At 38.0% G+C, this 25,891-nt stretch overlaps 2 protein-coding genes across 5 annotated transcripts in view; one reads left to right on the top strand and one right to left on the bottom strand.

The window, feature by feature from the left end:
- Nucleotides 1-12,592, bottom strand: part of KLHL28 (kelch like family member 28) — a 36,723-nt gene extending 24,131 nt beyond the window's left edge. The window contains exon 1 of one of the 2 annotated variants that reach the window (XM_032871210.1): nucleotides 12,458-12,592. The gene's annotated coding sequence lies outside the window, so the exon portion shown is untranslated. The other variant, XM_032871211.1, reaches the window with a different exon arrangement.
- Nucleotides 12,593-12,768: 176 nt separating this feature from the next.
- The window catches only part of TOGARAM1 (TOG array regulator of axonemal microtubules 1), a 79,320-nt gene continuing 66,197 nt past the window's right edge, over nucleotides 12,769-25,891 (top strand). The window contains exon 1 of one of the 3 annotated variants that reach the window (XM_032871207.1): nucleotides 12,769-15,071. In XM_032871207.1, the coding sequence (XP_032727098.1) occupies nucleotides 13,029-15,071 (2,043 nt within the window). In that variant the 5' untranslated portion in view covers nucleotides 12,769-13,028. The remainder of the gene's footprint in view (nucleotides 15,072-25,891) is intronic. The other 2 variants (XM_032871206.1, XM_032871205.1) reach the window with 2 other exon arrangements.

Below are 25,891 nucleotides of genomic sequence, written 5' to 3'. Positions count from 1 at the left end.
TTTATTCCTGGGCTCCAAGGTTGGTTCAATATCTATAAATCAATCAGTGTGATACACTACATAAATAAAAGAAAGGACAAGAATCATATAATCTTCTCAATAGACTCAGAAAAAGCATTTGACAAGGTACAGCATCCCTTCTTGATTAAAACTCCTTACAGTGTAGGGATAGAGGGTACATACCTCAATATCATAAAAGTCATCTATGAAAAACCCACAGGGAATATCATTCTCAAAGGGGGAAAACTGAGAGCTTTTCCCCTAAGGTCAGGAACATGGCAGGCATGTCTACTCTTACCACTGTTCAACACAGTACTTGAAGTCCTAGCCTTAGCAATCAGACAACAACAAAAAAATAAATAAAAGGCATCCAAATCAGCAAGGAAAAAGTCAAACTCTAACTCTTTCCAGATGACATGATACTCTATATGGAAATCCCAAAAGACTCCACAGCAAAATTGTTAGAACGCATACAGAAATTCAGCAAAGTGGCAGGATACAAAATCAATGCACAGAAATCAATTGCATTTCTATACACCAACTACACTAACAAAAAGACAGAAGAAAGAGAAATTAAGGAGTCAATCCCATTTACAACTGCACCCAAAACTGTAAGATACTTAGGAATAAACCTAGCCAAAGAGGCAAAGGAACTGTATTCAGAAAACTATAGAGTCCTCATAAAAGAGATAGAGGAAGAGACAACGAAATGGAAAAACGTTCATGCTCAAGGATTGGAAGAACAAATATTGTTTAAATGTCTATGCTACTTAGAGCAATCTATGCATTCAATGCAGTCCCTATCAAAATACCATCAACTTCTTTCACAGAAATGGAACAAAATCTTAAAATTTGTATGGAACCAGCAAAGACCCTGAATAGCCTAAGTAATGTTGAAAAAGAAAACCAAAACTGGTGGCATCACAATTCTGGACTCCAAGCTCTATTACAAAGCTATAATCATTAAGACAGTATGGTACTGGCACATTAACAGACCCACTGATCAAAAGAACAGAACAGAGAACCCAGAAGTGGACCCTCAACTCTATGGTCAACTAATCTTCTACAGGGCAAGAAAGAATATCTAATGGAAAAAAGACAGTCTCTTCAACAAATGGTGTTGGGAAAAGTAGAAAATTACATGCAGAAGATTGAAACTGGACCATTTCCTTAAACTAGACACTAAAATAGATTCAAAATGGATGAAAGACCTCAATGTGAGACAGGAAACCATCAAAATTCTTGACGAGAAGGCAGCAACTGCTTTCACCTCAGCCACGGGAACTTCTTGCTAGAAGAAGAATGTAAGGGAAACAAAGGCAAAAATGAACCATTAGGACTTCGTTAAGATAAAAAGCTTTTGCACAGCAAAGGAAACAGTTGACAAAACCAAAAGACAGCTGACAGAACAGGAGAAGATATTTGCAAATGAAATATCAGATAAAGGGCTAGTATCCCAAAATCAAACTTGTTTGACAAAGAACTTATCAAACTCAACACCAAAGAATAATTCAATCAAGAAATGGGCAGAAGACGTGAACAGACATTTCTTCAAAGACATTCAAACGGACAAGAGACATATGAAAAAGTGCTCAAAATCACTCAGCATCAGGCAAATACAAACCAAACCACAATGAGACACCACCTCATACCAGTCAGAATGGCCAAAATTAACAAATCAGGAAATGACAGAGATGGTGAGGACGCAGAGAAAGGAGAATCCTCCTACAGTTGGTAGGAATACAAGCTGGTGCAGCCACTTTTGAAAACCGTATGGAGGTTCCTCACAAAGTTGAAAGTAGAGCTATCCTAGGACCCAGCAATCAGACTACTGGGTATTTACCCTAAAGATACAAATGTAGTGACCCAAAGGGACATGTGCACCCAAATGTTTATAGCAGCAATGTCCACAACAGCTGAACTATGGAAAGAGCCTAGATATCCCCTAGGAGATGAATGAATAAAGAAGATGTGATACACAGCATGCGCACGTGCGCGCGCGCACACACACACACACATATATATCTATACATGGAATATTATGCAGCCATCAAAAATGAACTCTCGCCATTTGCAAGACATGGATGATACTAGAGGGTATTATGCTAAGCAAGATAAATCAATCAGAGAAAGATAATTATCATATGATCTCACTGATATGTGGAATTTAAGAAACAAGGCAGAAGATCATAGGGGAAGAGAGGAAAAAATCAAGACAAAACCAGAAAGGGAGACAAACCATAAGAGACTCTTAATGATAGGAAACAAACTGAGGGTTGCTGGATGGGAGGGGGAGTAAAGGGATGGGGAAATAGACATTGGGGAGATATGGAGATGGAGATGTAAAGGGAGATGGGTGATAGACATTGTGGAGGGTATGTATTGCAATGAGCACTGGGTATTATATAAATAGGGCTGATGAATCACAGACCTTTATCCCTGAAACAAATAACAGATTATATGGTAATTAATTGAATTTAAATAAAATTTTAAGGAAAAGAAATACTGAGAATAAGGTTTAAGTAAAGAGATAATACTTTGAATGCTTAACTGAAACAACTCAAACTAAAAACTGCAAAATGTCAAGGTAAACATAGGGAACTTAAAATGAATTACATTGGAGGTTTGTCATAACATCATTTCTAAAATTTTTAATTTGCCCCTTTTATCTCTGAAGAAATCTGACTTAAATTCACAAAACTTCAACTTTTTTTAGAAGCTTTAAAACAATGGTTCTCAAAATATGATCCTTGTACCACCAGCATCTGCATCACCTGGGACCTGCAAGGGATGCAAATCCTTGAGCCCAGCAACAAATCTAAGAAATCAGAAACTGCATAGACAGGGAGGGGCAGCAACATGTGTTTTAAGCCCTCCAGGCAATTGATATGCATGCTAATGTTTGAGAACCAGTTCAGATATTGTCAGCACAAGTGTAACTGTTAAAAAATTATCCTACATCATACTATAACTCCCTCAAAATTATGAATTACAACTGTGACTATATTTGGTTCAGCTATTTATCTTTAAATGGCTAAAAGTAACTCAAAGAAGCAATAACTTCTAATTTTTAAAACCTCACCTATGACAGTTTACATTGACAATTTCATCACAGTAACAACCTTGTGCAGAAGGAAAAGAAAGTATCATGGAAAACAGGAAAGAAAAGTGAGAAAATTATGAATTTTAGTACCAGAGAGATGTGAGTTCAAGTCTGTATTTAAGTAATTAATAGCAATATACTTTGGGAAAATTACGTATTCTTGAGTTGAATTTTGTAAGTTGTAAAATTTGTTGTGGATTAAATAGAATGTTTGGGGGACGCCTGGGTGGCTCAGTTGGCTAAGCCGCTGCCTTCGGCTCAGGTCATGATCCTGGGGTTCTGGGATCGAGTCCCGCATCAGGCTCCTTGCTCCGCAGGGAGCCTGCTTCCTCCTCTCTCTCTGCCTGCCTCTCTGCCTGCTTGTGTGTACTCTCTCTCTCTGACAAATAAATAAAATCTTTAAAAAAAAAATAAATAAATAAATAAAATAAATAAATAGAATGTTTGGTTTGAAGAAACAGATGAATTGAGAAGAATCAGAATAGAGAAATATATCACCTAGCATATACAAATTTAGCTTATGATAAAGGCACAACCTCAAAATCAATGAGGAAAACAGGGGTTTTAAAGGAACATATTAGAATAACTAAGTAGCCTTATAAAAATAAAAATTAGATCTCTTCATAAAACTACACCAGGATAAATTCCTAATGGATCAGAGGTATAAATGTAAAAAAATAAAATAATACAACATGTTTTATTAAAACAACAGGGTGATTTCCTCTGTAACCAAGATTAGAAATAATTTCTTAACTATGATACAAAACCCAGAAGCATAAGTGAAAAGACAGATCAAGGTGATTACATTATAAAGCTTTGACTATCTACTTATGTTTATCTAGTTAGTGGCCTAACCATGCCATTCTGAATAACCTCAAAACAGTAAGTTGATGGTCTGTTACTACTGGGCTATGCCCCCAAACAAAACAAAAACCTTATGCTATTTTCAGGAATCACATTATTGGTGAAAGTATTATTAATATTCTGAAATTTTATGTGTGCATTGTAAACTGTTATGTGTGCACTGCATAATTACATGGCATTTCTAATATCATTGTCTGTAGGGTCACTGTGATCTGTCATACTCAGTAGGGGAGAAAAGAGAAAGACGTAAGACTAAGATATTGAATATAAACCTTGTACTCTGATTTTGAATAGAAAGTATAAGAGGGATTAAATCTATATACAGAAACAACATTAATTATATGTACTAGTATATAATTTATGTATATAATATAAAAAGTACATATGAGATATACAAATGTAAAAAATATATATATTATTTTAAGGAAAAAGTTAATTATATTTCCTACTCCATTTACTGAACAGGGCTAGGAACTATGACAAACCCAGTAACAAGGAGCACTCCTACCACCCAGATGCGGTCCCTAAATATCATTCCCGCTCAAGGGATCAGAACTCCTTGTACAAATGGCTGATTCAAGGCCTGGAACAAAAATATCAAGATAAATTTGGAATTTTTACTACTAGACAGCAAGAAAGCTATTAGTGACAACAAAGGTTATTAAAAAAAAAGGAGCCAAACTGAATAGGCTATCACTAGTCAAAGATGGGACAGAGTGAATATCAATAACTGCAACTGATTAAGACATATCAGATATGCTTAATTCCATGAGTCCAGGGATGCCTGGGTGGCTCAGTTTTTTTTTTTTTTTTTAATTTGACAGACAGATCACAAGTAGGCAGAGATTGGGTGGCTCAGTTTTAAGCGTCTGCTTTCGGCTCAGGTCATGATCCCAGAGTCCTGGGATTGAGTCCTGCCTTGGGCTTATTGCTCACCAAGGAGACTGCATCTTCCTCTGCCTGCCTGTCGTTCCCCTTGCTTGTGCTTGCTCTCTGTCTCTGACAAATAAATAAATAAAATCTATAAATAAACAAATCCATGAGTCCATAATGATAATACAATTATGACAACTTAAATTAAGTCCTAATTCAGTACCACTGAAGGGTGCTAATGAACCAACTTATTATTTGAAACCTAGTAAATAAAGGGAAAGAATCAAACATTTATCATGTCTTTCTGATACTAACTGTACCACTAGGGTACCAAATACATGAGGGGAAGTTTCTTTCGATAAAAGTACTCCAGTTAATAAATAAATAAAGAATGATAAAGTGTCACCATTTCACAATCTTAATGAATAAGTGTAGGTATTGGTCAAAAGTGTTGATTATGAAGGGCTGCTAATATCACAAAGAGAGACAACCAGACATCAGGATCTTTCAAGAGAAGACTATGGATATTCCTGATATTCCTGAACTCTCCAGTCCCCCACACACACCAAAATCAAACATGCAGTCAACAGTCTAGATCCAACTATTAATTTACCACAAATACAGAGAACAGAAAAAGCATGTTAAGCTGTAAGAGAAGGATGCAATCAGCAAACATCTCCTGATTGTGAGAAAGTTTATGGAATAACCCAGATGCTTCCATAAATAAACTGAAAGAAATGGAAAAAAAAAAAAAAAAAAAGAGAATGAACATACAGATCAAGATAAACTTGAAAGACATAGCAAACAAATACAACTTGTAACTGTATGCATGCAGGTGCATACACACACACGCAGACACATCCATTTAGGAGACAACTGGAAATTTGGAAACTAACCAGATTATTCATTGTATTAACTAATTACCATTGGGGTGCCTGGGTGGCTCAATGGGTTAGAGCCTCTGCCTTCGGCTCAGGTCATGGTCCCAGGGTCCTGGAATTGAGCCCCGCATCCAGCTCTCTGCTCAGCGGGGAGCCTGCTTTCCCCCCTGCCTCTCTCTCTGCCTGTCTCTCCACCTACTTGGGATCTCTGTCAAATAAATAAATAAAATCTTAAAAAAAAAAAAAAACAACAAATCACTGTTGCTGAAAAATGATACTGTAGCTATGTTTTTAAGTTTTTAATCTTTATTTTTTAAGATTTTTTTTTTAATTTACTTTAAAAAAGTCAGAGTGTGCGTGCACAAGCAGGGGAGCAGCGGGCAGAGGGAGAAGCAGGCTCCCCGCTGAGCAAGGAGATCCCAGGAGCCCAGGATCATGACCTGAGTCAAAGGCAGACACTTAACCAACTAAGCCACCCAGGCGTCCCAAGAATTTTTATCTTTTACATACTAAAATATTTGTAGGTAAAATAATATATCAGGAATTTGCTTAAAATAATATGCAACGAGGGGCACTTGGATGGCTTAGTTGGTTAAGTGTCTAACTCTTGATTTCAGCTCAGAATAGGATCTCAGGGTTGTGAGAATAAGCCCTGCGCTGAGCTCCATGCTCTGTGAGAAGTCTGCTTGAAATTCTCTCTCTCTCCCTCCCTCCCTTTCCATGTACTGCCCCAAGCACACATGCATGCGTACACTAAGTAAATAAATAAAATATTTTAAAAAAATAATATGAGATGTAGTTGATGTCATGAGCTGCTAACTATTAAAGCTGGGTGATAGGTACATGAGGGTTTATGATGTTATTTTTGCATGCTTTTGAAATTTTGCACAGGAAGAAAAAAGAATATATGTATATGGCACTAAACTTGGCATAAGACCTAGAGATGAAGAATGTGAAGTTCAGAGAGTTTATTTATTTATTTATTTTCAAAAGAATTTTATTTATTATTTGACAGACAGAGATCACAAGTAAGCAGAGAGGCAGGCAGAGAGAGAGAGGAGGAAGCAGGCTCCCTGCCAAGCAGAGCACCCAATGCAGGGCTTAGTCCCAGGACCTTGGGATCATGACCCAAGCTGAAGGCAGAGGCTTTAACCCACTGAGCCACCCAGGTGCCCCAGAGTTTAAATGAATTAACAAAAATCAACAAGTAGAAAGAGATGTTTCTGGGACTGTTATGTTTTCTTAATCTTAGAACAATGTTCTCTATACATTACCTTCAAAAAATTTCAATGCTGAACAGTATAGATAGACCCCTCAAATATTTACTGAACCAATTTATAATTGTTGCCACTCCTGAGAGAATTGTTTTATAAAGACCTGCTTGGAAGACCTTTGTCAAAATGGGCCAATTACTGGGGTGCCTGGGTGGCTCAGTCATTAAGTGTCTGCCTTCAGCTCAGGTCATGATCCCGGGGTCCTGGGATCAAGCCCCGCATGGGGCTCCCTGTTTGGCAGGAAGCCTGCTTCTCCCTGTCCCACTCCCGCTGCTTGTGTTCCTTCTCTTTCTGTGTATCTCTCTGTTAAATAAATAAATAAACAAAATCTTTAAAAAAATTTTTTAAAAAAATGGGCCAATTATTGTTCTCAGCTTTTTACATGTATTAACTCCTTTCATCCTCAGAATAACACCATGAGATATACACTGCTGTTGTTATTCTTACCTTATAAAGTAATCTGAGGCACAGAGAAATTAGGCCCAGGCAAGATTTAAACCTTGGCACTCTATCTCCAGAGTTCTTCATGACTATTTTATAAAGCCTCACTTATAAACTCATAATTTCTTAACCTTATTAAAGTTTTAACTCAAGGGGGCTCCTGGGTGGCTCAGTTGGTTAAGCAACTGCCTTCAGTTCAGGTCATGATCCCTGGGTCCTGGGATTGAGACCCTCATCAGGCTCCCTGCTCAGTGCGAAGCCTGCTTTTCCCTCTTCCACTCTCCCTGCTTGTGCTCTCTCTCTCTGTGTCTCTGTCAAATAAGTAAATAAATATTACATAAATAAATAAATAAAATAAAGTTTTAGCTCAAACAAGAATCTAAAAAAGTCCAGCATAGAAACTTAAAAATAGATCACACACAAACACAAACATATATATAAAAGATATACACATACTATGTAGATCAGATACAAAAGTCCATCAGGGTTTTAAAATGAAATACAGAGGCATCTATGGAATAATCATTCCCTTCTATTATTTATATAATGGCAGCATTCTCATTATATAAATATGCACAATATAAAAATATTACAGGGCGCCTGGGTGGCTCAGTGGGTTAGAGCCTCTGCCTTCGGCTCAGGTCATGATCTCAGGGTCCTGGGATCGAGCCCCACATCGGGCTCTCTGCTCAGCAGGGAGCCTGCTTCCTCCTCTCTCTCTCTCTGCCTGCCTCTCTGCCTACCTGCGATCTCTGTCAAATAAATAAAATCTTTAAAAAAAAAAAGAATATTACATAAAATCAAACTTTCCATAGTCTATATCAGTTTCATAATTTTGGGTGCTGAAACAAAGCTAATAAAGGTCAGGTTGTGAGTTTATTAACTATTTAATTGACACCTAAGAAAACAGTGGTGCTGAACTTGGCATAAGTTCAGTTGGGAGGCAATTATCTGCTACAATGAGAGAAAATAAATGGTGATGAGAAAGAATTGTTAAAAAAAAAAAAAAGCCAAACACACATATACTTTGCTGTAAAAGTATGATTTATATAAAATGAGAGTATTTTATCAGATCAGTTCTTTTCTTAAATTTCTTTCCCACAGTTCAACTCTCCTCACAGCAGAATTCAATTAATGATGGCATACTACTTTATGAGTGGGCCTAAGAACAAGCTGGCAATTTTCCTGTTCCCTGAGATTGACTTTAATTATATCTGGAGAAACAAAAGTAAAATTAGAAGCACACTATACTATGAATCATTATATCATGAAGTCAGAAATAATACAAAAGAAAGTCCTCAAAGCCTTTTTTATATCCAGCAAAAGCTATAAGTTACATAATTAATCTGTCCACTGAAAAACTGGTTGCAATGAAAGTGAAATCCTGTTAATTTACACAGATTAAGATCAGAAATGCAACAAAAATTGGATTTTTGTTTAAAGTTGTAATTTTGACTCAGAAATGCACAATGGCTTTGAAACATACACCTAAAAAAGAAAAAAAGAAAATGGATCTCTGATATACATCAAGAAAACCTGTTTAATTTCACATATATAAAAATAGACTCATCATTTCTTAACCTTATTGAAGTTTTGGCTCAAGTAAGAAACTAAAAAACTTCAGAACAGAAACCCAAAAGGAAGATTAAATATATGTAGTTAAACAATATATCATAAAATATATGAATGATTAACAATGGAAAAATAAAATTTTAGCCTACAGTTTCAAAACTCTTCCCCACCAAAACTATTCTAAAGCTCTTTCTCTCTCTGTCCAATTACTTTCCATGGAAACATCCATAACATGTGCCACAGCACAAACTTATGTAATTTCAAAAATTATTGTGAAAATTCAATAAGTCAATATTCATTAGGTACTTACCACCCTGAATGACACACAGTAAATAATCAATAAACGGTAATCTTATCATGACCTGTTAATATCATCTTTCCTTTGCATAGCATTTCTTCATAGTAACTTCTTAAACTATACAAAAGCCGTAATAGTTTACAGAATTCACGCTGATTTCCAATAGTCCTGGATGTCTGTAAAATTTGACTAAAAACACAGAAAAAACTATGATGGTTCATCCAGCCAATTAATATCTTGTCTCTGACTGTGGAAATAAAAGACATTGTTAGGGCAATTGTGTTTATAAGTCCAGCTCAAAAAATTAATGTATAACAAATATTCCTATAATCCATTAATTTAACTAAACTTTTAAAAAAGTATTGATATTTTAAACTTGTTTTACCCATTTTCAATGTATTCTTTTTTTTTTTTTTTAAGATTTTATTTATTTATTTGACAGAGATTGTAAGTAGGCAGAAAGGCAGGCAGAGAGAGAGGGGGAAGCAGGCTCCATGCTGAGCAGAGAGCCCAATGCGGGGCTTGATCCCAGGACCCCGGGATCATGACCGGAGCTGAAGGAAGAGGCTGTAACCCACTGAGCCATACAAGCACCCCTTTTCAATGTATTCTTAACTACAGCCTTTCAACTTTCAAAGGCATACTATTAAACACATAGTATATTCCACTATTCTGGAATTTGATCTAAAAATTTTTATTTTATCTCTACTTATGGCTAAATATAAAAGGTCAATATAAAATTCCTATAATTTGGATTACACTGGAATTCAAGAATAAGATTTTTTTTTAAATGTATTTATTTGTTAGAGAGAGAGAGAGAGCGCGAGCACAGGCAGACAGAGTGGCAGGCAGAGGCAAAGGGAGAAGCAGGCTCCCTACTGAGCAAGGAGCCCGATGTGGGACTCGATCCCAGGATGCTGGGATCATGACCTGAGCTGAAGGCAGCCGCTTAACCAACTGAGCTACCCAGGCATCCCAAGAATAAGATTTTTTAAATTTGCTTTGTAAAAGAAATAAATAGAATATAAATTAAATGAATGAGATTTGCCTTCCACAAAATAATCTTAAAAGAAAATTAGTAGGATACACGATGTTGATAAGGTCCCATTTCCTAAATATCCACCATGGGGGCTAATGAATCTAACAAGTCTTCACCAAAGACATTAAATGTAATAGATATAAAATAAATTGCAATCTGTAACATAGTGATCTATGGAGCCAGGAGAAAAGGGGTCAAAATAAAGACTCATTTTGCTTTGTTCTAAGAGAAAGGCCACAATAACTGGTTGGCTTAAGTATTCACAACCCTTGAAAAGTATTCTCTATGGAGGGAAGAAGTAATTCTTAAGCTTCTACCATAACTTTGATAATATATCATTCAAGACTCTCCAAGTTCCTTTTCTTTGATTTCATGATTACCACACCACCTCCATTTCCCATGTTCTTCAATACTGCACTGGATTTTTCAACCTGAAAATTCTGACCACTGGAAAGGGTTATCTTCTATTCCAACATAAACTGGCATTCTAATAGGTACATTCTAATGTGTACATCATTCTCATATTTAGTTTAGTTTGAGTGAGGTTACTGAAGCCTGAGCATATATGAGTAAATGTATAAATATGAGTTTCTTACACTGGAAATATGAGAACCAGACATTCCTTCTTAGTGAGGACTGCTACAATCCTCTTTTGGTTTTCACTCCTCAGCCCTTGCACTATCCCTAAAAAAATTTTTTTTTAATTTAAAAAAGGGGCGGTGTGTCTACTGAAATAAAGTTAAACCAAATTAGGCAGATTCATTTAAACACCAAATGACTAATTAAAATCAAAATAACAACCTAGAACTGAAACCAAAACATAAGAATGTTTACACAAGGCTCATTTACATTTATTTTATTTCCAAAAGACAAAAAAGAAATTTATAATCCTTGAATTGTGCTTTCAGACAACGAACAGAAATTATGTTTAAACTTGAATTATCCAGGCGACTGGGTGGCTCAGTCGTTAAGCGTCTGCTTTCGACTCAGGTCATGATCCCAGGGTCCCAGGATAGAGGCCCACATCGGGCTCTCTGCTCGGCAGGAAGCCTGCTTCTCCCTCACCCACTCCCCCTGCTTGTGTTCCCTCTCTCGCTGTGTCTCGGTCAAATAAATAAATAAAATCTTTTAAAAAAATAAATAAACTTGCATTATCCAGCAACATTATTTACAAAGTGGTTTGGCATGTGTAACTCAATTATACTGACTCCACTTGCATTTAACCTGCATGAGAGACTTCAAATGACAACAGCCTTTTCTCAGTGGGTCATTATAAAGTAATTAATTGTGTTATTCCTTCAAAAATTATCTCTTCCACACTTCAAAGAATTCAGCCTCACGCCAGACACTCCAGCTTTTCAATTGTGTCCGCTTAAGTTTCACTAACAAGGAGAGAACGCTCACCAATAATTCACACTTCGCCTAAAACAAAGAAACGTCTATTATTAGCCCTAAATGTACAGGGCAGAATTCTCTTAGGTCCCTGATGCCAAGAACTTCAACCTCAAGTGAAATTGTCTTTGCAATCTCAGTTTCCAGGAGACTGAAAAGCTGCAGAGACGCGCAAGGATTCTGCAGAGATGTTGGGGTGGCAAAGAGAACGGGAGGAAGGAAGGAGTAAGTCTCAGAGTGGAACTGCATTAGGAGACTTTGAGAACGTCTCAAAAAGACGTGGTAAGATACAGGAAAAATTGATTAAGTACGTTTTTAAAAGAGAATTTAAAATGATGAAAGTAAGGAAAGATGAAAGAAAATCATTAACCTTCCACTACCAGAGGGTAAGCGAAGTAGGAAAAGGAAGCGGGGGAGGGCGGAGTATAAGGGCCCCAAAGACCAGAATTTGGGGGGAAAAAAAAAAGTACGCGAGCTCTGAGCTTGGCCTTGGTCCGAATCTCCAGTCAGTGTACGCGGACGGCAGGAGGGAAGGATCTCACTTACTCAGGGTTGCAAAAAGCAACGCATTTACAACGGTAACAAACCCTGCACAAGAAGATGTCGCCTCTCTCTCTGCTAGCTCCCGTGCATTTCTTTACCTCTTATGGCAGCACCAGCGTCACTCCGGCAAAACTCTGCCAAAGCCTGCGCCGCAGGAGGACAGCAAAAGGAAAATACCTGAGTCCCAGGAATCACGCCAGCAACGACAGGAGGAGGAGTCGTGGACCACTGGAATCGGGGCAGGATCCTCACTTGTCTTCAAACCTCAATCTTTTCGGGTGGGGCGGGGATGTTCCGCTCCGAGCGGAAACGTCACTTCCGCCTAGTGCCTTCACCCCTTTTCGCCTTCTCCGCTCTAGATACGTTCTCTACTTTCGTAACGTTCTCACTTCCTTTTCCAGGAGCCTGCTGCTTATGCGTAACACCTGACGTGGACTACATGACCCAGCATTCACCACGACACGTCAATTTCCGGGTCAAGAGGTCCGCGCTGGGTAGATCACCATGGAAGCCATCGGTTTGGTCACGTGGTGCCCCTGGTTACGCCCGCTGGCTGCTGTGGGGTCTAGGGCGCCGGCAGGGGCCATTTTGCCGAAGCCAGCCTCCTAAGGAAGACTTGGCAGCTAACTGAAGCTGTTCCTTTTCTTCCTCTGCAGCTTGGGGCTTGGAGAGGAACTGGAAGGCTGGGCTCCATCGAGCCCTTCAGAGACGATGGTTTCCTCCCGCCTCTGCCACCTGACGACCCTCCATGGCGGCTTCGCCCTCTGCGCTGCTCGGGCTGCCGCAACTTCCAGCCCTCTGTGCCTATCGCCTCCAGAGCTGCAGTCGTCCTTCCGCCCCACAGACTGATGATAATCGAGGTGGAGGCACCATGAGAGGCGAGAAAAACTATTGCCGTGGAGCCGCCGGAGACCACGGTTCCTGCCCGCCGACACCTTCGCCTCTGGCCTCGACCCTCTTGATGCCCGCGGAGGCAATCACAAGTAGTTGGTCTGGGTCTGGAGGTGGTTTGTCGGGGGGAGATGAAGAGGAGACTCGGCTTCTTCAACTCCTGCGAACCGCGCCAGATCCTTCCGAGGCCTTCCAGGCTTTGCAGGCTGCTTTGCCACGGCGAGGCGGTCGACTCGGCTTCCCCCGACGGAAGGAAGCATTGTATCGGGCCCTGGGCCGAGTGCTTGTGGAAGGAGGTAGTGATGAGAAGCGACTCTGCTTGCAACTCCTCTCGGACGTTATCCGGGGTCAAGGGGAGGCAGGCCAGCTGGAAGAGGCCTTTAGCTTAGCACTTTTACCTCAGCTCGTTGTCTCCTTACGAGAAGAGAATCCAGCCCTACGGAAAGATGCACTACAGATCCTACATATATGCCTGAAACGTAGTTCTGGACAGGTGCTGAGAACACTTATACAGCAAGGACTGGAAAGCACTGATGCCCGGCTTCGAGCTGCCACAGCACTGCTGTTCCCTATCTTGCTTACTCCTGAGGATTTGTTGTTAAACATAGATCTCACTGAGGTAATAATATCCCTCGCCAGAAAGCTTGGCGATCAGGAGTTAGAAGAAGAATCTGAGACTGCTTTCTCTGCACTTCAGCAAATTGGGGAACGACTTGGCCAAGAGAGATTTCAGTCCTATATCTCTCGCCTGCCATCTGCCCTGAGGAGACACTACAATCGCCGTCTGGAGTCCCAATTTGGAAGTCAGGTTCCTTATTATTTGGAACTCGAAGCCTCTGGATTTGCTGAAGATCCTCTCCCCTGTACAGTGACTCTTTCTAACAGCAATCTTAAATTTGGGATTATTCCTCAAGAGCTGCATTCAAGATTGTTAGATCAGGAAGACTATAAGAACCGGACTCAGGCCGTCGAGGAATTAAAACAGGTGATAGGAAGATTTAATCCTAGTTCTACCCCTCATTCCAGTCTTGTCGGTTTCATTAGCTTGCTGTATAATTTGTTAGATGATTCTAACTTCAAAGTGGTTCATGGCACACTTCAGGTCCTGCATTTACTGGTTATTCGCCTAGGACAGCAGGTACAGCAGTTCTTGGGACAAGTTATAGCAGCTTCTGTCAAAGTGCTGGCAGACAACAAGTTGGTAATCAAACAAGAATACATGAAGATCTTCCTCAAGCTGATGAAGGAAGTAGGTCCTCAACAGGTGCTTTGTTTACTCCTGGAACATCTCAAACATAAACATTCCAGAGTGAGAGAGGAGGTAGTGAACATTTGTATCTGCTCCCTCCTGACCTATCCCAGCGAGGATTTTGACTTACCCAGACTGTCTTTTAATCTTGCCCCCGCTCTTGTAGATAGCAAACGCAGGGTGCGTCAAGCAGCTCTTGAAGCCTTTGCTGTGTTGGCATCGTCAATGGGCTCAGGTAAAACTAGCATCCTTTTCAAAGCTGTAGATACTGTTGAACTTCAAGATAATGGAGATGGAGTGATGAATGCTGTGCAGGCCAGATTGGCTAGAAAAACCCTCCCAAGGTTAACAGAACAGGGATTTGTGGAATATGCAATGCTTATGCCATCATCTGCCCAGGGTAGGTCAAGCCATCTGGCACATGGAGCAGATACAGACTGGCTTTTGGCTGGTAACAGAACTCAGAGTGCACACTGTCACTGTGGAGACCACACAAGGGACAGCATGCAAATTTATGGATCTTACAGTCCAACTGTCTGTACCCGAAGGGTATTAAGTGCAGGAAAAGGAAAAAATAAATTACCATGGGAAAATGAACAGCCTGGAGTCTCGGGAGAAAACCAGACCTCCAATTCCAAGGACATAGAACAGGTATGCATTTTTGCTAATTGCCTTGAATTGAAACTAGAAAGAATTCAAAATGAACATAGGCCTGTAATGACTTAAGGGTGAGGCTGCCTTAAAGAATTGTTATGCTTTGTTTTTAATTTGGTTTGAATGGTGATGTGGATATCTATTATATAGATACAGATCACGTAGGAACATTTAATAGGCTTACTGCTTGATGGATTTCATTGAATTTGAGGCACAATATGATAGTGACAATACCTGGATTTCAGTTTTGGTCTGTCCTTTTGGGATATCGATTATTTCATCCATAAATAAACCCTGAATATTTAGTACATGTCAGATGAAGAGCTAAGTTCTATTAATGAAGATGAGACTGGTTCTATGAAGTTTAGGGAAAATGTCAGACCTGTAAATGGACAGTATCAAGTTTAAGGGCTGAGGTAGAAATATAGAGAGTCTACAGGAATATGAAAAGAGAAAAAATAATGTCACTAGAAAAGTTTAAAAAGTCTTCCAAGAAGATGTGACATCTGAACTGATTTTCTCCCAAATTTTTTATTTTGAAAATTGCAAATCTATAAATAACTTAAAAGAATTGTATAATGAATATCCATCTACTTTATTTATATTTACCACATGTCATCTTGCCATGTGTGCTTCATATTTGCTAAACGCAAATTTGAACTCAAGTACAGATATCTTGATATTTCATTCCTAAATATTTCCATATATATCGTCTAAGAATGGCATTTTCCTTTATCACATTAACACACCTCAGAAAATCAGTAGTAATTCGTTAATATCTGATATATAGTCTGTATTTCAATTTCTCCAGTTGTCCCTTAAAAAACGTTTTCTGGTATTTGTTTTACTTTTATCATCCAGGTTCATGTAGTTAATTTGTCTGTTATCTAGAACAATATACCTACTTGTTTGTTTCTTTCATGACATTGACTTATTTGAAGAATTTGGGGTAGTTTTGTAGAATTGTCTACATTTCTTAGTTTATCTGATTGTTTCATTATGATTACATTCAAGATAAACACTTTTAGCAAAAATGTTACATAGGAGATGTTGTGAACTTAACAGGACATCACATCAGGAGACATAAAATATCAGGTTGTCCTGGTACTGGTGAGCTAAATTTTACTACTTGGTTAAGGTAGTGGTAACTAGACACTCTATTGTAAAGTTTATCTTCCTCTTTATAATTAGCACATGATCTGCAGGATGATACTTTGAGACCCTATGAATAACCCAACAACCTTTCAGCCACTGTTGCTAACATCCAGTAATGATCCTTACCTATTCCATTTATTACATCAAGGGCTACAGAAAAACGGTATCTGTTTTTTTATTCTTACATTCTATATTTGTTATCTGGCATTCTTTTTTGTTCTGTATTAAATACACCAGTATTCCTTTTGATGCTAAAATTGGCTCAAAGTTGACCAGTGGCCGACTCTTATGTCCACTGAGGTGACTCTTTGGTCTTTGAACACTTCCTTTACTTAAACATACAGGATGTCCAGGCTTACCTTGTACCTTTCTTGTGCCAGACCTGAAATCAGCCATTTTTTCAAGAGCATTAAAACTGTTTTATTCAGAGACCTGTACCCCTGGGGAAAAAAATATATATATATATGTTTATAAAAAATAAAATTATAAAAAAAAACAAAAAAACATTTCACCAAATGAAAAAAAAAAAACAACTTTTTTTAGTTAAGAGTAGAATTTAAAAACCAAAGTCTATATATAAATGTACTCATTGCTATTGTTTACCATTGTGGATTGGTCCTGATTTCAGTGGATGAACCAGGGAGTTCCTTTTTTTTTTTTTTTTTTCCTTAAATCATACTGATACTTCTAATTCAAATTCAGCACCACAGGGTTTTTCCTCATCTTTCTTTCGTCCATATCTATACCTCTCTTCTCCCACAGTAAAACCCTGGTTTCCAGTGTCAGTCATACTCATATGCTGTATTCTTTAATTCACAAAAAAATAATTACTACAACAATAACATAATAACGAACTGCCTGCTAAAGGTCAAGATTTCTTTGCAGGTCTTCTTCTGCTTGGAATTATTCCACAGAATTTTATTTTCAAACTTTTCTTAAATTAATTATTTTCTAGGTGATTATGATTTAAATGGTGTGATAAAAGATGAATAGAGTTTTGCTAAGTATGGGTGGATCCTAGTGATTTTCAGAGGGAGAGAATATCTTTATTCACTGGGAGGGTCACCTGGGTGGCTGAGTTGGTTAAGCATCTGCCTCAGGTCAGAGAGTCCCACATCAGGTTCCTTGCCCAGGCGGAGGAGGAGGCAGGGTGTGGGGGTAAGGCAAGGGGGCGCTGGAAGGGATGTGTGTGTCTACTTTTCTCTCTCCTTCTGGCCCTCCCCTTCCATTCATGCTGTTTCTCTCATTCTCTCTCAAATAAATAAGTAAAATCTTAAAAAAAAAAAAAAAAAAGGGACTGCCTTATGAAAAGACTTAGAAAATTAGTAAGAAATGGTGAGTTTCTGCACAGCTGAAACTGTTTGGTAGGCGGTAATAGAAGATGATACTAGATACTTACATAATCTAGTTATATGGTTATTCTCCTGTATTGTAAACATTACCTGGCAGTGAATAGTTTTCCATAAGCATGGATCTTAACACTGCTTATTCTGTGTCAAATCTAAAATGTTAGTGTATTATGATTCTGGTGGTAGCCGAAGTACCAAGAATCTGAAGATAAGTGCATTTTTGAAATTCCAGTGTAGACATATGTTGCTTTTAAAAGATAGAACGTAATCCCAGAAATTAAGTTTTACTTTCTTATTCATAAATGGTTTGTAGAAGAACTACACTGGAATTTATCTTGAGGACAGTGATTAAATATTTAAATGTTTTTAAGTATGCTGTTTTTAAAGTGTGTGTGTGTGTGTGTGTGTATATATATTTATATATTTTAAGATTTTATTACTTATTTGAGAGAGAGAGCATGAGCAGGTGGAGGGGCAGAGGGAGAGGGAGAGGCAGACTCCCTGCTGAGCAAGTAGCCCAGGACCCTAGGATCACAACTTAAGCCAAAGGCCGGTGCTTAACCTACTGAGCCATCCAGGCGCCCTCTAAGTGTGTGTGTGTGTGTGTGTGTGTGTGTGTGTGTGTGTGTATTTTTAAAGATTTTACTAATTTGACAGAGAGAGAGAGAGAGAGACCACACAAGTAGGCAGAGTGGCAGGCAGAGGGAAAGGGAGAAGCAGTCTCCCCACTGAGTGGGGAGCCCGATGTGGGGCTCGATCGCAGGACCCTGGGATCATGACCTGAGCTGAAGGCAGATGCTTAACAACTGAGCCACGAGATGCCCCAAGTATGTATATTTTTTAATAAACATTTTTTAGAGCTGTTTTTTGTTCGGAGCAAAATTGAAGAGAAAGTACAGAGATTTCCCTTATCCTTTTTGGCCCCCCCCCCACATGCACAGCCTTCTGGACTGGCACCACAGTAGTACATTTATTGCAGTTGATGTACATTGACATATCAGTATCACCCAAAGTCCATATTCCTTGCCCAGTATTCAGCATTGTAGTATCATACAGAACAGTTCACTGCCCTGGAAATCTGTGCTCTGCCTCTTCATCCCTCCTTCTTTCCCTCTCAGCAACTGCTGATCTTACTGTCTCCATAGTTCATTTTTCCAGAATGTCATGGCCCCTGGTCTGATTTGTGCTGGCTCTTGCCCAAGTTCTGCTTTAACATTTCCAGTCTACTGTTAATCTGTTACTCCTGTCTTGTCCACATATAGCACTGGTTGGTGACATTAAACAGCAAAACTTCTAGAAAAACTCATGATTGTTATATTACATACTCCTGGAGCTCATTTTGAAGATGGACTAGTTTGCATAGAAAGATGATTTTTGTAGTGTAGTGTTAAGAGATAAGTTTACAAGAGGGAAGCAGGGGCTACATTGGAGACCAAAGAATTTAGCTTGTAATTTTGACAGTTGTTTGAGACTATTTGTTTGGTTTTTGTGGGTTTTTTCCCCCATAATTTACTTGGAATAAGTTTGGTGTTATTTTTTTTTTCTTTTTTTTAGAGAAGCCAGAGACTGGAGACTTAGAAGATTAATTAGAATTATACTTATTGGACTAGTTGGTATGAGGTGTTGAGATTTATGAGGATTAGCAGGGCTTCAGGATTAAACTAGAAAGAAAATAATGGATGTAAGAGATATTACAAAACATTTAGTGACCAAGTGTTGGAGGAGAGAGAGAGGAAAATGGATAACAGATTTAAATAAGGTGACCAATGCATAATCGATTCATGAAAACACATAAGAAGGCCCCGAACAAGGAAATTAATTTGGGGGGAAATGAAATTCAACAGGAAGAAGATAGAATTTGCCAGTTGAGTTTGAAGGGAGACAAGAAAGAACTAGAGATACAGATCTTGGAAGTCATGTACTGAGAAGTAATTGCTGAGACTGAGAAGAGCTAGACTCTCCAGTAAAGGCCATCTAATAGAGCAAGAACAGCATGCTAACATGGTCTTGACATATAGTCCCATTTGGGAAATAGCAATAGGAGAGAGAACCAAACAAGGCAAAGAGACAGGTGCCTAAGTGTTGGAAGAGAACCGAGAAAAAACAGTTTAGAAGTGAAGCAGCAAGTTTCCCTCCCCCCCCACCTTGATCACTCTCTTTAAATAAATAAATAAATAAATAAAATTAATAAAATACTTAATATGACCAATTTTTAAGGTCAAAATTATTAAGCTGCACTAATGTATTTGGTGTGAATTAATCCTAAAACTTGAGATTTTTCTTGGATGTTCAGTTGTTTCTAATAAATAGTCTTTGATTTTCTTTTCAAAATATGATTGGAATATCTGAAAGAGAAAAACTCTTGGTTTAAGCATGTCAAAATCATGGATAACCCTGAAAATCATATCTGATGTTATTACAGATATTAGATTGTTTTCCATAAATAGTCATTGATTTTCTTTTTTCTTTTTTTCCTTTTTGAATTTTTTTTAAAGTAATCTCAAGTGTCACATATTCTAGTGACTGAACCGGTCAGTCACACCTGATTTTCTTTTTTAAATTTTACTAGTGTGTCTAAAAAATCTGAAAACCATAGTTTTTTGTTTATTTTGAGATTTTTTTTATTTATTTGACAGGGAGACACAGTGAGAGAGGGAACACAGCAGGAGGAGTGGGAGAGGGAGAAGCAGGCTTCCTGCCAAGCAGGGAGCCTGATGTGGGGTTCGATCCCATTACCCAAGCCAAAGGGAGCTGCTTAACGACTGAGCCACTCAGGTGCCCCGAAAACCTTAGTTTTAATGCTTGTCAGAATCTTGAACAACACCAAAGCATATCTATTCTGTATAGTTGATCTATTTAAAACCTTAAAAATAATTTTAAAATCAAATTTTAGAAATAAACCTTAAAAACATATTAAATAAGACAATATATATTTATATATATTTTTCCATCTTAAAAAAAGCTGTAACAATGCCCTTGATAAGCGGACAGCATGTATCCATTACCTTGTATTATATTTTTATTTCCCCATAACTTTTTAACTTAGAACCTAGTCTTCTGTATATATTAAATACAACCTTACTCAAAGAAACCAACTTTATTTCCTCATAGATGCAGAAAAAACTGAAAGTCATGTAACCAAAAAATTAGCTTTCATTCTCTCTGAGTACATATTTCATATGCTTTTACAGTGATTTAAGTGGCAATAAACCTGTATTTAACATCATCCAAAGGTATTTATATATCCTTTAATCTGTTTAATTGATGGTTATTCAATAATGTATAAGAGACAAGGGTAAATTAAAAATATATTTGGGGAGCACTGATTTGCATATTTTTCTTATTTTTAAGTTCAGGATCTAAAGATTTTTCATTAATTCAATTTTATATTAGTCTAAAATCTTAAGATTAACTAAGGGCTTGAAAATTATAATAAGCTATATATTAATCATTATAGGATAATATGATATAGAATCATATATGATATAGGCATTATAGGAATTGATCCCTTTTAATAAAGATATCTATTATAAAATTTAATTGAACTATGATTTTACATTTTTTTTAAAGATCTTATTTATTTATTTGACAGAGAGAGATCAAAAGTAGCCAGAGAGGCAGGCAGAGAGAGAGGAGGAAGCAGGCTTCCTGCTGAGCAGAGAGCCTGATCAGGGGCTCCATCCCAGGACCCGGGGATCATGACCTGAGCTGAAGGCAGAGGAGCCACCCAGGAGCCCATAAAATTTTTTTTTTTTTAAAGGAGCTATAATAATATACACAAACTATGAAGCCAATGTGGGAAATTAAAGAATTTTGAGTTCCTGGGGCACTCAGACTGGAGTTTTATTTCTTCAAAGTGCTATGTTTAAAAGGATTTTGTATGAACTTTTTCTATATAATTATATACCAGATATTAAAACTTTAAAGTTTAAGAACATTTTTTTCTTGGTTAACCAAGGTCATTAATTAAACTTGCAGCTAGTCTGTGTTTTCCCTTGAATGTACAGCTTGTGGCAAGACCATTGTTTGCCTTAAACTAACAGTACCTTCAAATCATAACAAGTAAAGAAATCCTAGAAGTCTTGGGTTTTATTTAATTTAATGCGATATAAGCACTTACCCTCTTAGAAGATTTTATTATGTCATTTGAAACAGTGTTGTTTCATTTGATTTTATTCTGTTTAATACAATCTACAGATAGACATGATATACCAATCTATTTGCTCAAAAATATTTTATATTCATAAAATGGAAAAATTTTACCTTCTGAATAACTTAGAGGATCTAATTATGATAAAGCAGCAAATTTTAAGGTAGAAGCAGGTGCCAGTCTATTGATGTTGACCAGCTAAAGAAACAAAAACACTTAATTACCATTAGATTCATCATTGTTGAGTATGTTGGTTGTAAATATATCTACCACAAATTCATTGAGATTCTTTCCCTGAGTAGTTATAATCCAGTTCTCCTCTACTTGTGTGTGTGTAGACTTAATGACTCAATTCTAAGAAATAAGGTAGAAATAATGGTGTGTGACTTCAGAAACTAGGTCATAAAAAGGCACCACAGCTTGCATCTTGGTTGTTGTCTTTCTTGGATTGCTTGCTCTGGAGGAAGCCAGCTGTCAGATCATGAGCAGCCCTCTGGAGAGACCCAGATAGGGAGGAACTGAGGCCTCCTGACAGTAGCCACTGAGTGAAGTTCAGTGATCCTCCACTCTCAGTCAAATCTTCCAGTGACAGCAGCTTTGCCAGTATCTAGATTGCAGCCTCCAAGATACATAAACCATCCAGTTAAGCCACTTGTAAATTTGTGATCCACAGAAAAAAGATAATAAATATTCATTGTTTTAAGCTACTGTGCTCCAGGATAATGCATTTTATAGCAGTAGATAACTAATTGACTAAGAATTGTGACTCCCAAGGATTTGGAGAGACATTCTTTTTTTCCCAATGTTCATATCTTATATAGAAATGGCATTGAATTGGGACGCCTGGGTGGCTCAGTGGGTTACGCCTCTGCCTTCGGCTCCGGTCATGATCTCAGGGTTCTGGGATCGAGTTCCTCATGGGGCTCTCTGCTCAGCGGGGAGCCTGCTTCCCATCTCTCTCTCCTGTCTCTCTGTCTACTTGTGATCTCTCTCTCTCTCTCTGTCAAATGAATAAATAAAATCTTAAAAAAAAATGGCATTGAATTTTCTTAGTTTTTAAAAAAGTTTAACTTGCTTGAGGTTTGGAAACCTATGAAATATTGTTTTGTTTGGCTTTTGGAAATCATTCTCTGAATGTGTCTAATTTATAATTAAACTTCTTTACTGTCCTTTAGCCTCAGAGTTCTAAAGTAATATTAATTTACAGTTACTCAGTTATTTAGAGAAATTGAAGAAAGCTGACCACTGAATCCATTGAACGTTATAGATTTTGTTTCCTTTCATCTTTGCTATAGGAATTTGATTTTTGTAGATATTAACAGGTAGATATTGGGCCCATTCTAAGTAAACGTGAAAAAAACCCAAGTTTTGGATGGGGAAAAAGAGATCTGGTTATTAGAGTAAAGGAGCTCATTTCAGTACATTTAAAAATATTTAAACAGGGGCCACGTGGGTGGCTCAGTCAGTTAAACATCTGCTTCGGCTCTGGTCATGATCTCAGGGTGCTGGGATCGAGTCCCACATCGGGCTCCCTGCTCAGCGGAGAGTCTGCTTCTCCTTCTCCCACTGCTGCTCCCACTGCTTGTACTCTCTCGCTCATGCACTTTCTCTTTCTCTCTCAAATAGTATCTAAAAATAAATAAATAAAATTAAAATTTAAAAAATACTTAAAATGAAACAAGAGGGGACTGAGGAGGGAGACAAACTATAAGAGACTCTTAATCTTAGGAAACAAACTGAGGACTGCTGGATGGGGGGGAAAGGGTAAAGGGATAGGGTGGCTGGGTGATGGACACTGGGGAAGGTATGTGCTATGGTGAGTGCTGTGATTGTGCAAGACTAATGATTCACAGACCTGTACCCCTGAAACAATACATTATATGTTAATTTTAAAAAATACTTAAATGGAGCATACGCCAACGAGATTGCAGATGCCCTATTAGCTCCCTGTTATCCAGCAGAAATCACATAATAGATCATAAAATCAAAACCCATTTCTACCACTGCTGTTGTGTGGAAGCTATTGTCCATGTGTCCAATTAAAGTCAGAACAAGAAAGAGGCTTTACCAAAAATCAGATTCACTGCGCAAGAGCCATATTGCTCAGTCAGTTACATGAGGAAAGGTTAACTGGACTGAAGGGCCCAAGTCTCAGAAAAGGTACGGTTGTAGGTTGTGTGTTTGATTCTCATTTCGGACCCAGAAAAGCAGCATATTAGTGAAATTTCCAGAAATAAACATCACACAAGGAGTCAGAAATACTTAGTTTGTTATTTGCAATGTTGTTTGTGTTCTTTCATGTAAGAGAATCAGCTAATTGGCTAAATAAAGGGAAAACTAGAAATGTCTCGTTTACATATTTTGTGGGTAAACTGGTTAGCTGACAGCTACAGAAAGTTTGGTTTGGGTATTCTGCCTTGTGTGGGAAGCCTATGATATCAAAGAAACCACCATTTTAGTTGTTTTAAAAAGGTATTTAAGCTGTGTAACATTTCTAAGGTCTGCCAGTCCCCTTCAGTCAGCACTGCTACCTTAAGCCAGATATGCACCATTTCTGTCATTGGAATTTCTTCCTTATCATTAAAAATTTTTTTTTGGAAGCAACCAAATGTTTATAATAAGAGAATGGCATGTCTAGTCAATGGAATATTATGCAGTCTCTAAAAATGTGCAAGGATACGTACATAACAATGTTCACTACAAGATTATAATACTGAAAAGTTGTGATATAGAAAATGTCCATCAGTAGGGAACTATGAGTTCAACAATAATGAGAAATACTGGGCAACCGTTAGAAAGAATAAGCAGATATGTATGGATTACATGGAAGGATATCTATAATATGATGAGCACTTACTGTGTGCCAGAGTATTATGTGATCTATTTTTGTTTCTTAAGAATACATTATTGAGAGTTGCGGGGTGGCTCCCTCAATTAAACCTCGACTCTCCGTTTTTGGCTCAGGTCATGATCTCAGGATTGTGAGATGAGCCCCCCTCATCTGATTCCACACTGAGCAGGGAGTCTGCTGGAGATTCTCTCCCTCTTCCCGTGTCCCCATTCTCTCACATGTATGTATGTGTACTCTCTCTAAAGTGAATGGATAAGTCTTTTTTTAAAAAAATAGTTTTTGGAGGTATGTTTATATATAGAAAAAGACCTGTTAAAGAGTTTATCATCAAAATTCTAATGAAAAGGTTACCAAAGAAGAATTTTATATCTTATTTATTTCTATATTTTTTGCATTTTTTTACAATAAGCAGTTTACTGTTTTTATAATTGAAGTTTATAGCATTTATAAGAGGTTTTAGCAACATGGAAGTAGTTTTATGATAATGTTAAGTACAAAAGTGAGATATAAAACTTCATATCTAGTAACACAACCATGTTTTCTTCAAGTGTTTTTAAAAACACAAAGATGGGGTAGCTGGTGGCTCAGATGGTTAAGTTCTGCCTTCGTCTCAGGTCGTGATTCTGGGGTCCTGAGATGGAGCCCCACATAGAGCTCCTTGCTCAGCAGAGAGCCTGCTTCTCCCTCTCCCACTCCCCCTGCTTGTGCTTTCTTTCTCTTAAAAAAAAAAAATAGAATAAGTCAAGCAGACAAGCAGAGAGAGTCAAGTATCACATGGTTTCACTTACTTGTGGAGCATAAGGAATAGCATGGAGGACATTGGGAGATGGAGAGGAGAAGTGAGATGGGGGAAATTGGAGGGGTAGACAAACCATGAGAAACTGTGGACTCTGAGAAACAAACAGGGGTTTGGAGGGGAGGGTGTGGGGGGTTGGGTAAGCCTGGTGGCGGGTATTAAGGAGGACACGTATTGCATGGAGCACTAGGTGTGGTGCATAAATCCATGAATTTTGGAGCACTGAAAAGAAATAAAATAAAATGGAAAAAAAAATATAAAGTTTTCAAGGTGCAAAAAAAAAAAAAGAAAAAAGAAAAACAGTTGTTTCAGAAGGAGACTTTAGGTAATCAGAACAAATGTTTTCTTTTTTTTTTTTTTAAGAGAGAGAGAGCACATGAGCAATGAGCAAGTAGGGTGGGAGGTGCAGGGGGAGAGAGAGAATCTTAAACAGGCTCCACGGCCAGCATGGAGCCCAATGCCGGGCTCCATTTCATGACCCTGGGATCATGACCTGAGCTGAAATCAGGAGTCATG

The sequence above is a fragment of the Lontra canadensis genome, unplaced genomic scaffold, assembly GCF_010015895.1.
Source record: "Lontra canadensis isolate GAN:19392208 unplaced genomic scaffold, GSC_riverotter_1.0 scaffold42, whole genome shotgun sequence".
NCBI lineage: Eukaryota > Metazoa > Chordata > Mammalia > Carnivora > Mustelidae > Lontra > Lontra canadensis.
The sequence above is the reverse complement of the archived record's forward strand: the minus strand, read 5'-3'. Positions and strand labels throughout refer to the sequence as shown.